The 14,482-nt window shown below is 35.8% G+C and overlaps 1 protein-coding gene across 1 annotated transcript in view; it reads right to left on the bottom strand.

The window, feature by feature from the left end:
* Positions 1-7,307: 7,307 nt before the first annotated feature.
* Positions 7,308-14,482, bottom strand: part of LOC140243580 (MAM and LDL-receptor class A domain-containing protein 1-like) — a 95,541-nt gene continuing 88,366 nt past the window's right edge. The window contains exons 35-42 of the mRNA XM_072323247.1: positions 13,050-13,160; positions 11,772-11,789; positions 10,563-10,673; positions 10,099-10,125; positions 9,707-9,823; positions 8,936-9,106; positions 7,987-8,027; positions 7,308-7,490 (exon numbers count right to left, since the gene is read on the bottom strand). Of these exons, the coding sequence (XP_072179348.1) occupies positions 7,308-7,490; positions 7,987-8,027; positions 8,936-9,106; positions 9,707-9,823; positions 10,099-10,125; positions 10,563-10,673; positions 11,772-11,789; positions 13,050-13,160 (779 nt within the window). The remainder of the gene's footprint in view (positions 7,491-7,986; positions 8,028-8,935; positions 9,107-9,706; positions 9,824-10,098; positions 10,126-10,562; positions 10,674-11,771; positions 11,790-13,049; positions 13,161-14,482) is intronic.

The raw sequence follows: 14,482 nt of genomic DNA, 5'->3' as shown, positions 1-14,482 counted from the left end.
TAGCTGTGACCAGTGCTCGGGGATCTTGGACGTATCATGCACATTATTAAATTTTCTGCATAATGCACGGGCTTTTATACGCTCAACACTTAAAATGCCTGGTGTTCTGCATTGTCTCGATTTCCACATTTTACCAGGGACCTACTACACATGGACGTTCATCGCTCGTTAATTAATTCAAACACCTGTTTCTCTCAAAAGTGGCACAATAACATTCTACAGATGCTTTCCTGCTTTGATCTCATCGTGCATCACCGACAGTCAATCTGGAGTAAAAACAAGACGGCGCTTTGAGATATCTAAACATTACATGCGCAGAAGATAATAACTCTCTAAGAATTTACAAAAAAATCATGTGGAGTTGTAGTATATATTGAGAAATTATCGCTTAGTTAATTACATTGATTTTGCCAAATGCACGTACTTTACGAGAGAAAGCAAGAGTTTCGGCAGGTTGGTTGTAGTTTGTAATCTAATTTTTCCCATTTTCAGCACATTGTTTCAGAGTATAGTACGTATGTATGGACAGTAATGGTAGACGACATGTATGTCCTACCATTAAGCAACGTTACATGCCCGTCCACAAGCGTCCGCTTCAGTAATTTTGTGACACGATATTTGTCATGATTAGAGGGTTGCTGCTCCCCATCATTGTCGATTTTCCAAAGACTGTCAAGTCTGAAAAGGCACCTCAGGGAATAAAACCGAAATGAGGGAAACGGTTCTTTTGTCAATGACGATGCACGATTACACAATTGTCATTGTCCAAACAGCTGAATGTACTCATCAAGATGCACATAATCAGGGGGCGGTGATGCAGGTCGATTAATTACACTTCGGCCCGTATGAGTGACAACCGTACAGGCATTCTAGGGCTGCACAGTTGCACAGTTGCACAGTTGCATAGTTGTATGGTTTCTTGCGTTCTGATTGGTTAACCCCTGACATCCATTCCATGGCTGTTGGTTAACCCCTGACATCCATTCCATGGCTGTATAGTTGTATGGTTGCGTCGAATTCTGTCATATCTTGCCCGCCATACATAATGTATGGTAGGTGCATGGTTTTACCCTTCTAATAACCTGTAGCAGCCCGTCTTCAGACACATGAAAACAATACTGGTATCGGTGTCAGACAAAAGAACGGAGAGACGAGAGAGTTGAACAAGTGAAGTTATTTCCAGTTAATCTTATGCAGACTTCTCGATGACAACATCTGTTCTGTAGCCTACACACCGGATACAACATAGATTTGACAACCATGAATTACATGAATGCTAACGGAATAACTTCAAGCGCGGTTTGACATAACTTTTTATTCCAGAAAATAGCTAATCAATCAAAACAAAACAAAAAAGAAACGAAGAAACAACAACAATAACAACGCAGATTCCTTTACGACCAATCAATGTTTTTGCCTGTAAACTAATGCATATACACCGTACGTGCCGCTGTGAGCGGGAAATCTTCATGTAAAAAAAAAAAAGAAAAAAAAAAGACAAGACAAGACAAAACCGGAATTAACCACGCCTTCTTTTTCGTCCCTCATTCATTTTGTCCGAAGCCATCATTACTGGATTAATGACGTTGGTACAGAATACGTGCCTGTTGTGCGACCGTTGGGGCATCGGTGACATTTTTTTTTTCCGTTTGTTTATTGATACGAGGGAGGATAAATGTCAACTACCTAAAAATTTTACCTTCATGCAAAATGCTCCATTTAACTTAATACAGTGTACTGAACAAATAACAACAAGTTGATGCATAGCCATCTTGGTTATGCAAATTTGGATTAAAATTCACATTTAAAAACATTTTTTTTGTGTGTCAAGACGATCTTTGAAACATTTAACTTCTTTTAGATTGTGTTCATGTCAAGGGCATCTTCGAAAGGCTTGGGAAAATTAAGGAACAGAACTTATTATATCCAATCTATTTCTAGTTATATAATTATTTAGTGGCATTACATCTCGTACGCTACGTTTTATGTTAGACGTTGATCTCTTTTCCTAGCAGCATGTCTTAACATAAGTGGTATGGTCAGCTACGTGCAGAAAAAAATAAAATAAAATGACGAACGTACTTATATAAGCTATGGTTTCTTCATTGCTGCATATCACAGTTTTTGTTACAGGTTATACAGATGAACAATACATGTTGAAACTACCGGTAGAGATAATAAAATTACACATGTGCACAAAGTCAAACAGTCTCAGTTACTTCACCGTGATGAAGGGGCTCGTGAAGCAAGCATAGATACCACACATGATAATATGTTGCCGTTTCCAACACGCAAGCTAATCTTTCTATTCATGCAGATGAATTAAGAGCTAATCTTGCAGTGCAGTTGCAGCTGTGCATTTTGATGTGTATACACATAGGCAAAGTGAAGGGCAGAAAGAAGCTCCGAGCTCCTCCATCAGCTCTTAGCGAGTAAGAATGTCATGTGTATCTGTTGATAAATATAGGGGTTTCTTGAAATTCACTAAACTACTTGAAAGAAACTACAAAACACGTTAAAAAGCCTTGTAGATTGAAAGGAGGTTTTGATCCTCATATCCCTGATAAAAACTGATTTCCTTCAGATTCTTCACTGCAGTGATATTTCAGTCCTACTTTTCAAATGCATTCGCTAACCCTATATAGCTACTACATGAATTCCTAGATCTGATTTATGTTTTGAGTTTGTTTTACTGATACTCTTATTCATCTTTAAAGATGAGCCATCCCTTTTGCATTCCTTCCCAAATAGCACAGAACATGATTCCACCGCAATGACAAGACTATTGTAAAGCTGTAACATTTCTGTTATATTTGAAGGTTGTTAGCAGTTAAAATTCAAATAATGCACCAAATGCTCACCGTAACGCATCCTGTATACGAGGCACAGCTGCATAAACTAATCCTCCTGTGGTTGTAATATGATACTTTAAATATACTTCGAACAAAAGATATATGCATGTTAAAGCTGTCAGAAAAGAAGAATTCACTTCCTTCTTTTTCTTCTTTTACTTTGTTTTCTATGGCAAATAACAGCACACCACTTACATGCACTACATAAGTTCATCACACAGGTCTGTAAAACTAGACTAGTAGTTTAGATTTGTAATTTTTCCTAGTACGCAATAATTATTCGAATCTTAATGGTCAATTTAACTCAACAAATAAAGACCCTCTTGAGTTAAAAATCTACAGGAGGTTTCCAAATAGTGTTTTCTTCAATACCTAAGTGTTCTCACCAAATTTTCAAAAAAAGAAATGCATGCAAAAAGGGATGACCTATCTTTAAGAATTTTGACATATGAATCACATCATCCACTTACTTTGATAATAGCATGGTAAGACTGAACAAATGTCCTCTTTAGGAGCAAGATAGAAGTAAAGGAATATAACATCCATGTGATTATAATATAAATAATTATTCTCAGTAACATTGTAAACATTGTATGAGTTTTAACACATTACAACATTTTTCATTCTGTGTCACTATCATATCTGGATTTGTTTCACAATTCTTTCAGATTGGAACAGTCAGTCCGCAGCACGTATGCTAATGAGCCGATCCGGCAAGATTTATTCAGCACTCTCGTTGACGATCTTTGCGTTCGAAAGGTGTCTCGTCGTGAGAGATTTTGCGAGAGTTTGACATGGCTATGGTTTTCACAGTGTAGCGACTTGTACATACATTCATCATGGCTACAAGTCACGGTAAATTGTTGTCCAGACTTTGATCTTTACTTTGATACTAAATTTGCGTATAGTATCGGTTCTTATCATGACGATATAATCAGTTGAATTTGCGTAAATTTTACCTGCTTTTCACGGAAGATTTTGTCGTCTAAAGTTCGTTTTTGGTTCCTGACCGGATTAAGAAACTGTTGTTTCTGATTTTGGCTTTTTCGTATAGAGGAAACTTAGATGCTCATCATATATTGGAGTCAAGGAGACGCAAGCATGATTTATACTAGTTTTTCCGTTTTGAAATGTCTGTAAAATTCACTCCTAAGCCGGAAGTATGCTCCATACAAAGTGTACAGTGGCGCGAAAGATCTCTCTCATTGGACAGTGCATGCATTCAGCGCGCGCTGTACCACTGCTTCTAGCTTCTAGCTTCTGTCCGAAGCACAGAAATCTACACGCGTGCCTATGTAAGCATGCGCTATGCATGCACGTAATGACGTAATGCAAGCGCTGAATGCAAGCGCTGTCCAATGAGAGAGCTTACTCTTGAGATTGCACGGTTTCAAGCTGACCAGCCCTGACATCAATGTATATTTTACTGGTTCCTGACCGGATTAAGAAACAAATTGTCAAGATATTTACATGGATACAAAGATTAAGAGATGGACTACCAAATAATGTATTTTCATTGAGACGCAAGGTGAATTTGGTATTCTTTTGACGTCTTGAACATGTACACTCTAAAAACACAAATGTTGAATTAGCATTTAAAAGGGCCGAGGAGTGACAACATTTTCAAAGTGTTGGTTTTCCTGCTAGATTCAACATTTAAAATGTTATTTTAAAAGTTGGATGCAACACTTCAAAAAATGCTGTCACTCCTCGGCCCTTTTAAATGTTAATTCAACATTTGCGTTTTTAGAGTGTACTGCACCCATTACTTTTTCATCATTTTTCAAGCTCAAATTACGCTATGATATTTTTCATTTACAATAATTTGAGTAACATGTGACGATAACTTACATATTTTCCTTGAATTTGATACCAAATTTGTGAATCTAAGGTGTATTTTTGTTGCCGAAAGCGCAAGGACAAAATCCCCTTACGCAGCTCATTACGTATGCAAGCCTCGATCGGGCTTGCATACGAGTTGAATAAATACGAGCGAATTATCGGGTGCTGCGGTCTGACTGGGAACTGATCTCCTGCAGTACATTGAAACGTCGAAATGTACCCGAGCATTTTTCTTGCAGAAGGATCAATGTCAACCGGAACACGTGTTAGTTGTGATGAAAAAGCATGCAGCGGAGAAAGCATCAACCGTCTGTGCCGTTGACACCAGCTGTGCTGCTAATACTTACAGAAGACTGGACCTGAAGCATGCATATATACATATATATATATATATATATATATATATATATATATGTACACATATATACATATGTTTATATATACATATATACATATATACATACATATATACATATACATATATAATATGCATTCTTGAAAGCATTACTGACTACATTGTACCTAAATAAATAACTAAAAGAACTACAATTGTGTAAATGTAATAGACAACAAATTTATATTATTATTAATGATAGAAGGCTCTAAAATTAGGTGATTGCAGGACAATTTAATTTCCCACACCTCAGACGCCTCCTGGTTCCTGTGTATTCATTTCGAGCAGCTTTGTCTACCTCGCTTTCATAAGAAGAAATTAATTGTTATGTATCCGTGTATGTTTGCATGTAACCATGCATGTACTGTAATAAATGCCTTAGTAGTAATGATCTCTGATAGTACACACACACACACACACACACACACACAAACAAACAAATACATTATATAGATAATATACATTTATATATATATGTGTGTATATGCATATATATATATATATATATATATATATATATATAATATACAGTAGAAATATACAATGAAGCACCGTTTTTGACAGGAACGATCTGTCGCATTACACACACGCACACATTATATATATATATATATATATATATATATATATATTCATTTATTTACGTTTCAGACACGACAGCATACGCACACGCAAACCACCTTCATGCAGTTGTGCCCAAACATTTTAATAGTTATCAATGGAGCATGCTATCTTCGTTTTCTACAAATGAGCGGTACTTTTCGTGGATGTGTTGTGGACATGATTTTAATGAGAGGAAGGAATCAATAAAAAAGGGAATGATGTTTATGGTCAGTTGAGTTTTGTTCTTGAAATGTGTACCTTCTTTTGTGCCGAGTGTAAATACTTGAAACAAAAAGCATGGCAACAGCTTAACATCCCAAATATTGTGGGTGGTAAACTGCTGTCCGTGCCTATGGTACATCTCTTTTTATTGAGGTTGGAATGATATGACTAGGTATGACAAAATATATCTCTATAATAAAGAAAATAAGTAAGTTTCCAATTCCTCAAAAGTGAATCTTCAAAATTCATACATCGATGATATAGGAATACAGCCCATAGGATGTATCACAAAATTGCCTACGTCACAAACGAATAATGATTCGAAGAAGGCATGGAAATTATGCTGATAATTGGTGGATTTATTTTCATCATTAACAATCCCATTCAGAATCTTCAACTCTCATACTCTTCATTACCTGTATAACATTCATCATCAATTTTGATGACTTCTTAAAGCACACATCGAAGACACATAGACATGTAGATACGGATTATTCGTGTAATGATCTTTTTCAGTATCACGAAACTGCTATGCTATGTTATTTCTATGCTATAGCGTAAGCAAGAATAAATTGTGATGAGTGCATCCCTCTTCGTTCCCCGATTCCACGTCATAGCAGTGTCGGTAACTATAATGGCTAGAAAAGTTCGGCGTACAGCACGATACAAGATTGGAGTAGGCCTACATCCAATTGTTTTTCGCTGACTACACTTGAAAATATGAGATATTTCTATAAACACTCTCGAAGTTGTGTTGGAGTCGGTGTAATTCTCTCGAAAATATTCAGAGCGGAATGCTACATAGAAGCTTTTTGGAGAGATAAGACATATCATCTCGTTCGGGTTGGTACCGAATATCAACTTGCAATGATATTTCAATTTTCATTGCCAGTTGTTCACTAATCGAACTGAAATTTTAGATTATAACTGTTTTGGAAAATAGAAAATGGTTGTCATCAAGTCAAGACATTTTGGGGGAATATCATCTATGTTCACGATGACAGAACTGTTTTCTCTGCCTGTGTCGTCTTTATTATAGTGTGAGACCATACAGAAATTACATGTTAGCTAAAATAACAGCTTGAGAGCCCGACATGAACGTTGAAGAAAGAAATTGGCGAGTAGTGACACCTCGTATGTCAAAAGAACACTAGTTTTGCCTATTAAATTGACTTTCTGCTATAAGTTTCAACTTTGCGATCATAGAGGTTGAAAATCAATATCGACATATCATAATCGGCAGAGAAAAAAAAAATAATCATGTAAGCTTGGCAGTGACAAGCAATCAGGTAAAATGACTCCTTAGAATACCTTTAAGTGTATTATATTTCCGTTACTAGTCATTCCGGTTTTCAACATTTTTTTTTCCATTCCGTCTAGCTGGTCGAATTCATTCATTCTTCGGATTGTTCGGGTTCCACCTCGACCTTGACCTCGGCTTCGGCCTCCTCCTCTTCGACGTCATCCCTGCGTCTGCGACGACGGGTTTTGTTCGTGTCCTCGCCTTCCTCTTCCCCAACATCTCTGCGTCTACGGCGTCGTTTGCCATTGACTTCACGTCGACGACGCACTTCGACCTTATTCATGAAAATATTCATGTTAAGATTTGAATGTCACAGTCGTCATATCACCAACTTGTTTAGTGGAGAGTTCGATACGACCTACAGGACCTGTAGCGCAATATACTTAGAAGCTATTGTCAACAATGGAGAAGATTCAAGCATGGCTACTGTATTTGACCCCACTTTACTAGGTGTAGGTTTTTTTTACGTAAGATATTGTCGACAAAACTCAACCGTTCGTTTCTTCTTCTTTTTTTTTTTTGCCTAAAGAAGAAAAAATATTGTTTCGTGCCACCGTCGTAATCAACAGTAGGTTAAAAGCATCGTCTCATAACTGCGATAAAATTGTTGTTCAAGAGTTTACGGAAAATACAAAAATTCTATGATAAGGACTGATGACAACTTTCAAATAACCATATCGACAGGGAATTTTACAAAAAGTAAAGACATGATGGCTTTTAGATTTGACAAATTTTAGATTCTTTCGAGAATATTTTTTCATCAGACTTACTGGTAAGGCGTCCAAAGCTTGTACGTAGTAGAGTCCATTAGCTGCAAAGCATAAACATAAAGACAAGAACTGTCATGACAACTTGAGAATTTGTCATTTTTTGTTTGATTTTTGGTCTGATTTTACAGCTAGGCACAGTGACATCTAACAGCGTATATATTTCATTTTTACTTCCATTTATTTTGGAAAAGAGAGATATCGCAACGTTATCTTCTACTCATTCCGGACTCGGAATCCAAAAAAAAAAAAAAAAAGAAAGAAAAGACGGATAACAATTTGAGTTCCTACATTGGATCACATTGAATTGAGCTTGGATCACATTGAATTGAGCTTTTTTTTTTTCATGGATACCATCTTTTTACTCTCACAGAATCTGTCTCGGTAATAGTGGCGACAGTGCTCACTATCCTTTAAAAATTTTCTACACATGTTGTATTAAATGATTATGGTGTTATATGTACGAAATAGAGTTCCTTGTTGTGAAAACGAAAACATGATTAAGAAATAGCATCAGATTTTTATTAACATTTTTTTTTTCTTGCGTTGGTCAATGTAGGTGGTGTGCCAAAAGGTGACTTTGTAAAGATTTAATTTGCCATATCTCGTATATATCTTTACTCTCGTGGACTTGGTGACTTTGTAAAGATTTTTGCCACATCTCGTACGTCTTTACTATCATGGACTTGGTGACTTTGTAAAGGATTAATTTGCCACACCTCGTACATGTACGTCTTTACTATCGTGGACTTCGTGACTTTGTAAAGAATTGATTTGCCACTCCTCGTATATCTTTATTCTCGTTCATCCTTAAAACGGTTTGATATCAAGCTGGGCAATGAAGAGGATAATGTCTGTATATTTACGTTTCCCAGTTCGTCAATATCAGTACACATATTCCCTGTTCAACAAAGAGAAAGTGCAAGAGAGTGTTATTCAAATGATTTCTTACCTAGTCCAGTGTTAGGGCAATAGTAGCTATAATCGTAGCAGCAGTCGTTGAACCGCTCACACGCTGCATCGCAGTAACAGTCTGATGAACGGCAATCGCTTCCGACACAGTTACATCCAAAACCGTAGCAGCTTCCGTAGTAGGGCATTGGATCTGTGACGTATGTTGGTGCTAGATGAATAATCGGACGGATTAGAAATATCGGTACTAAGTAATGACAGAGGACAATGCTTACGTATACCAAGAGCCACGTCGAAAATGTTCCGTTGATATTATACATATTTCTGTTACTAATGAATTTGGGCAACGTTAAATCCTGTTTTTTTTTTTTTTTTGTTTTTTTTTTTACAAAGTATTGATAATTTGGACAATACGAAGCGAACGCATTTTCATTACAACTATCCAACCTTTTGTTAGGAAGAAGAAAGGTTTTACAATTACAAGCAGTTTAAGGTGTTAATTTTCCTCAATCTGTATCCCTCTACAAATGAAATTTGTAAGATCGAAACTGCTGATCTGTAATTTAACAAATATGTCGAGAAAAATGAACCACGGGACTCTGTAATTTATCAAACTTGTTAAATTACAGATCAGCAGTTGCGATCTTATAAATTTCATTTTGTAGAGGGAGACAAATTGAAGAAAATTAAAACTTCAGCCTTCACCAATCTCATTAATATTCTCTTGCTTTTACGAGTTGTTAAACTTGTAATGACTGTAATGGTTAACGTTTTCACGATTGTTTGGTCCACGAGAGACAGGGAAACTTACAGCAATAGTAATGTTCATCACTGTTATCGGAACAGTCATTGATCCCATCACATTCCCAGTTGCCTGGTATACATTGTCCGTCGTTACATTGGAAGTCTCCGTGATTACAGGAAGAGGCTAGAAAAAGGGGGAAGAAAAAAGAAATATTTTGATGTTTACTAATACCCATGCGTCTTCTTAACTAATGTTTCCTTTAGAAGGAGATCTGACTGTTAGGACATGCACCGAATAATTACCCACAAAATTATAAGATCTCAGACAAAACGTATTAGATATGTGGCATGTATGTTTGCTATTAATCTTTCTCAATATTATAGAATGTAAAAAGCACTCGGACAAAAATTGCGAGGAATCGAGTGGCGGCCAATGTTACATTAATGAAATAATTCTACTTGGGGTAGATGCGTAATAGCCGTCACCTGGAGAAAGAAAAGAGTAAAAAGCAGCATTTAAAAAAAAAGGGTTCAACGTTCTTCAGAATAAAGTTTCTCTTCTAATTAAAGTGTTGTAGTTTATATAACCTACCTATATGATGATTCGATAGAACTACATGTACATCTATATGTATTGTTTTCTTTCAGGATCAAAATAATCGAGATACTATAACCCTTATCTATTACCATTTATAATAGTTTTACCACTGTTTAATATTAGTTTGAACTGTACATGATTACAATAGTCTTGCAATATTCAAAATATTAAAAAGAAATTACATGTATGTCCCAAAACTCTCTTCGACCACTATGTATTGTATTGTATGTGTATTGCTTCATTTATTTCGTTTCCAACAAATAATATTGTTTACAACATTTGAAAAAAAAAAAAGCAATGCTTCAATGTAACAAAAATGAATTACCGCATCCATATTCGTCACTGTAATCGGAGCAATCAACCCATCCGTCGCATCTCCATGAATATGGCATACACTGCCCATCGGAGCACTGGAATAAATTGCCGCCGCAGTAGACTGTGTCGAGGATTGACAGCAAGAGCATACTTAGAGACGACAATTAACTGACCTGCACTAACCAACATTTCCTCTTCAATTTAAAGTTTGTTATTAAAAACACCACAAGTCGTATTATGCCTATAATATCAAAGAGATGTTATGAAGAGACTTAACATGAAAAGAAGAAGCTTCTTGAGTGCAACATCCCACAATCTTGTCCGTGCCAATGACGAAAAAAAAAAAAATTGGAATCAACTTTACCAAATCGCCAACCAGCAGGATGGGCACAAGAAAAACAAAACAAAACACACACACACACACACACACACACACACACCCAACTCCGGCAATAACAACGCACAATGAAATAAACTTTTCATTAAAGTCACTACACTCTTTTGGAAGCATAGCTCTATAGACCTATTATTCCATGTCATTACGATGCTTGATGTCCTCAATAAATTTCTTTTTAAAGCTAAAATTCTGATTAGAGTGTTTAAAAGTAACACCATAATTATACTAACAGCTGTGAACAGATCTTGAAGTGACGTAATGCCTGCACTTTGAACAAACGGGAAACCATGAATTTCTCAGCCACTTAGTTTTCAAAAGCAATAACTGTATTCATCGTAATCTTTTTAACATGAAAATTCCCATCGCAGTTTAGTAATCCCTTTCAATGAAACTGATTATTGAAGTTCTTTTTAAAAAACGTGGATGTTTAAAGAGATTTTGGTTTCAATGAAAAATTGTCTTATTCGGTGTATTCAAATTCTGGTAAAAGTACTTTTTACAGTATGTTATTTTCTGTATAACAATTACATTGCACTGTGTTATTTCATTGGAAACTAGAAAATATTGCACTCAACTTTGACTGTGCAATATTTCCTGGTATCCCATTCATTGCAATCCAGGTCAACATCTTATGATTATAGAGTAGCATGAGAATAGCATGATATAAATACCGTTATACTTATCATTATAAAAAAAAAAAAGTATTTTAAAAATGTAACCGTTAGTAACAGACAAATGTATCATACACGCAGTAGAATTTTATTTATCATGAATAAATGCTTAAAATTAGAGTAAATTCCATGAAAGCTTCTGAATTCATACCTGGTGTTGAGTATCCCCCTGTACAGATGATGAACAATTGCAAAATATAAAGTAATAAATATTTGATGTTTGAACACAGATAGTCATCAGCTGCTTGTTATCGTTTCGTTAATAGACGTATGTACACACAAACAGGAAAAGTCAAGCCGATGTTGTCTTTAACTTGCGTTCAAACACATATTAAGTACACTTTAAACATATTATGGCATTCAACGGTTACCATCGTCTACACCTCAATCATCATATAGAATTATCAAAGCAATGAAACACCTCCATGATTGCAATCAGGGTACCAAATATAAAAACGACACAACATGCATGGCATGTAACCAATAACCTACCTTTATCGCTACTCTAACGACATTGCCGAATTGTTCCCTTAATTTCAAAGTAGATTATGAAATGATTAAACTCTTTTAAAATATCTTTCTTTTTCTGGGGGTAATTGGAAGGGATCGTAGAAGCTGTTCAGTGCCTGATAGTTTTCGTAGGCAATGAATCGACAATGCGGATCCAATGCGATCGCATTTTATGTTCAAGAACACCTCATACTTGCAACAACAAAAAAAAACCAGCTAGAAAAAAATATATCTATAGTTTATTTAAATAAGGACCTGCATTGATGTCATTCGTATTTACATTGAAAACAGTATAGCAACGTTGAATTTCAGTTTCGAGTGTCTGTTGGTCCTAACGAATGAAAGGGAGACAACACAATTTTGGTCTTGACAACCTTTCGGGGAGGAAAAAGAAAGAAAGACAGAACGAAAGAAACCCTTTGTTAGAAACTGGAGAAATTGACATCATGGGTGTCACTTCATTCAAAAATTGTTCAGTTACCATTGAAGATTAAAAAGGAAAGATGTAATTGCCTTTCAGAGTGGAACACTGTGCTATGTATGGTGAATAAGACCCTCGACAATTAATTCCAAAGGCCAAATCTCATTAGAGTCTGCGTCCTTGAACAAAACGTTTTGTTTATTAACATGGATGGGTATCTGGAAACACTAGTGAAATGGTAATTGGCTACATTGCAGGATACAGAAGACTTTTTTTATACGTTACTTGTGTAACGTTATGAAATTAATAAGTATCATTCTTAGAAATCTTCTTATGCATCGAGGTCTGAAAAAAAAAAATATGTTTACCAAGTGTTACCTATGAAAGAGTCAGGAAATATAACAAATTTCAACGTGAAAGAACAATATTTATTTCAATCGGACAGGTAAATACAAGAATTGAAAGAAGTAACGGTGATGGTTACGATGGCTAGCTTACCACAGTTGTTTTCGTCGCCACCGTCGGAACAGTCAACGATTCCATCACATTCCCAAGAGTCTGGTATGCACTGGCCGTCGTTACATGGATATTCCCATGAATTACAATAGCCTGGACATAACATTAAATCATAAACTCAAATTAACCTTTCGGGTGGGCATTTTCCGAGGGAAAGTCATGCGTAATGTAATTTTAAACATACTCCCTCATTACGAGAGCCGCAACCGAAAGAATATTGCATTGTGTACTAGCTAGACTAAGCTCTTTTTTTTTTTGGGGGGGGGGGGGCTATTTTCAATATGTCATTTTTATAGCTTTTTTATAATTTTACACTGTGACGAGAAAAAATAAACAAATTCTGAACGTTCAGAAAAGAGTTTTGAAGGTCAATTTGTTCCCTCCATTTTTCATGTCTTCCATTCTGTCTTCGAATCTTTGTACCTTGGTTTTCGTTTTATATCTCATTGGTGTTTATGCCGACCAATAGGACCAATACTTGCATTGATATACAATACATCATTCTCTGTTTTCTCATTCATCAAAATCCAATCTAAAGAACATACATGTAAATGTGATATAGCATGATATAACACAATATAACGTATACCATAAGTGATGTAAAGTGTATCTGCATACCTGATTTTGTGTATCCCCAGTACAGAGGATGAAAATTGAATGACGAAGTACATTAAATAATCAGTACAAGGTGTTGAAACACAGATAACCATTGGCTGATTGCCATTTGTCATTAAATTACAATTTACAAACATGTGTAGGCCTATACAAAAAGGAAAGGAGAAACAGTTATTTTCCGAAGCTTCCGTTCCAGTTCTCACTTAAAATGTACAAAGTATTAATGATGATAATGATTCAAAAACCACATGGAAAAGAAATATCAATCTTGAAAAGCTCTTCGTTTCAAAGCAGTATCTTAAATGGATGGGTAAAGTATTGGTTGAGGTGAGGATTGTGCTTTTAACTTTTTGCAAGATACCAAGAAACCTCTTATGAAATAGTACAGAGCGTATACCTTTAAAAGAGGGATTCAACGAGTTTATTTGATGAAAATCGCATAAGTAGTGGCTGAGATATCAAAAAAAAAAAAAAAAAAAAACCAGTGTGGCAAAGCGATCGTAACAAAATTCGGGTCCAACCTTTTTATTAGAATTGTTCTGTTTTGGATTTCTCAGCCATGTCAAAAACCAATTTTCATCAAATGAATGTTGAATTCCTTTTGGAGTTACATGCTCTTTCACATTCATCAGGGTTTTCTAATCATCTCACCAGGAAATGATGGGGAGCGGTGACATTACGCGTCACTCTCATTTTAGCTATTGACATATAGCATTATTTGACAAAATCGCTTCTTGATATAAACATATTGACTCAATTTTTATAGGGGCAAAAAATGTGCTGAAAGTGCCTCACAAACA

This window comes from Diadema setosum, chromosome 20 (genome assembly GCF_964275005.1).
Source record: "Diadema setosum chromosome 20, eeDiaSeto1, whole genome shotgun sequence".
Classification (NCBI taxonomy): domain Eukaryota; kingdom Metazoa; phylum Echinodermata; class Echinoidea; order Diadematoida; family Diadematidae; genus Diadema; species Diadema setosum.
This window is presented reverse-complemented; position numbering and strand designations above follow the sequence as displayed.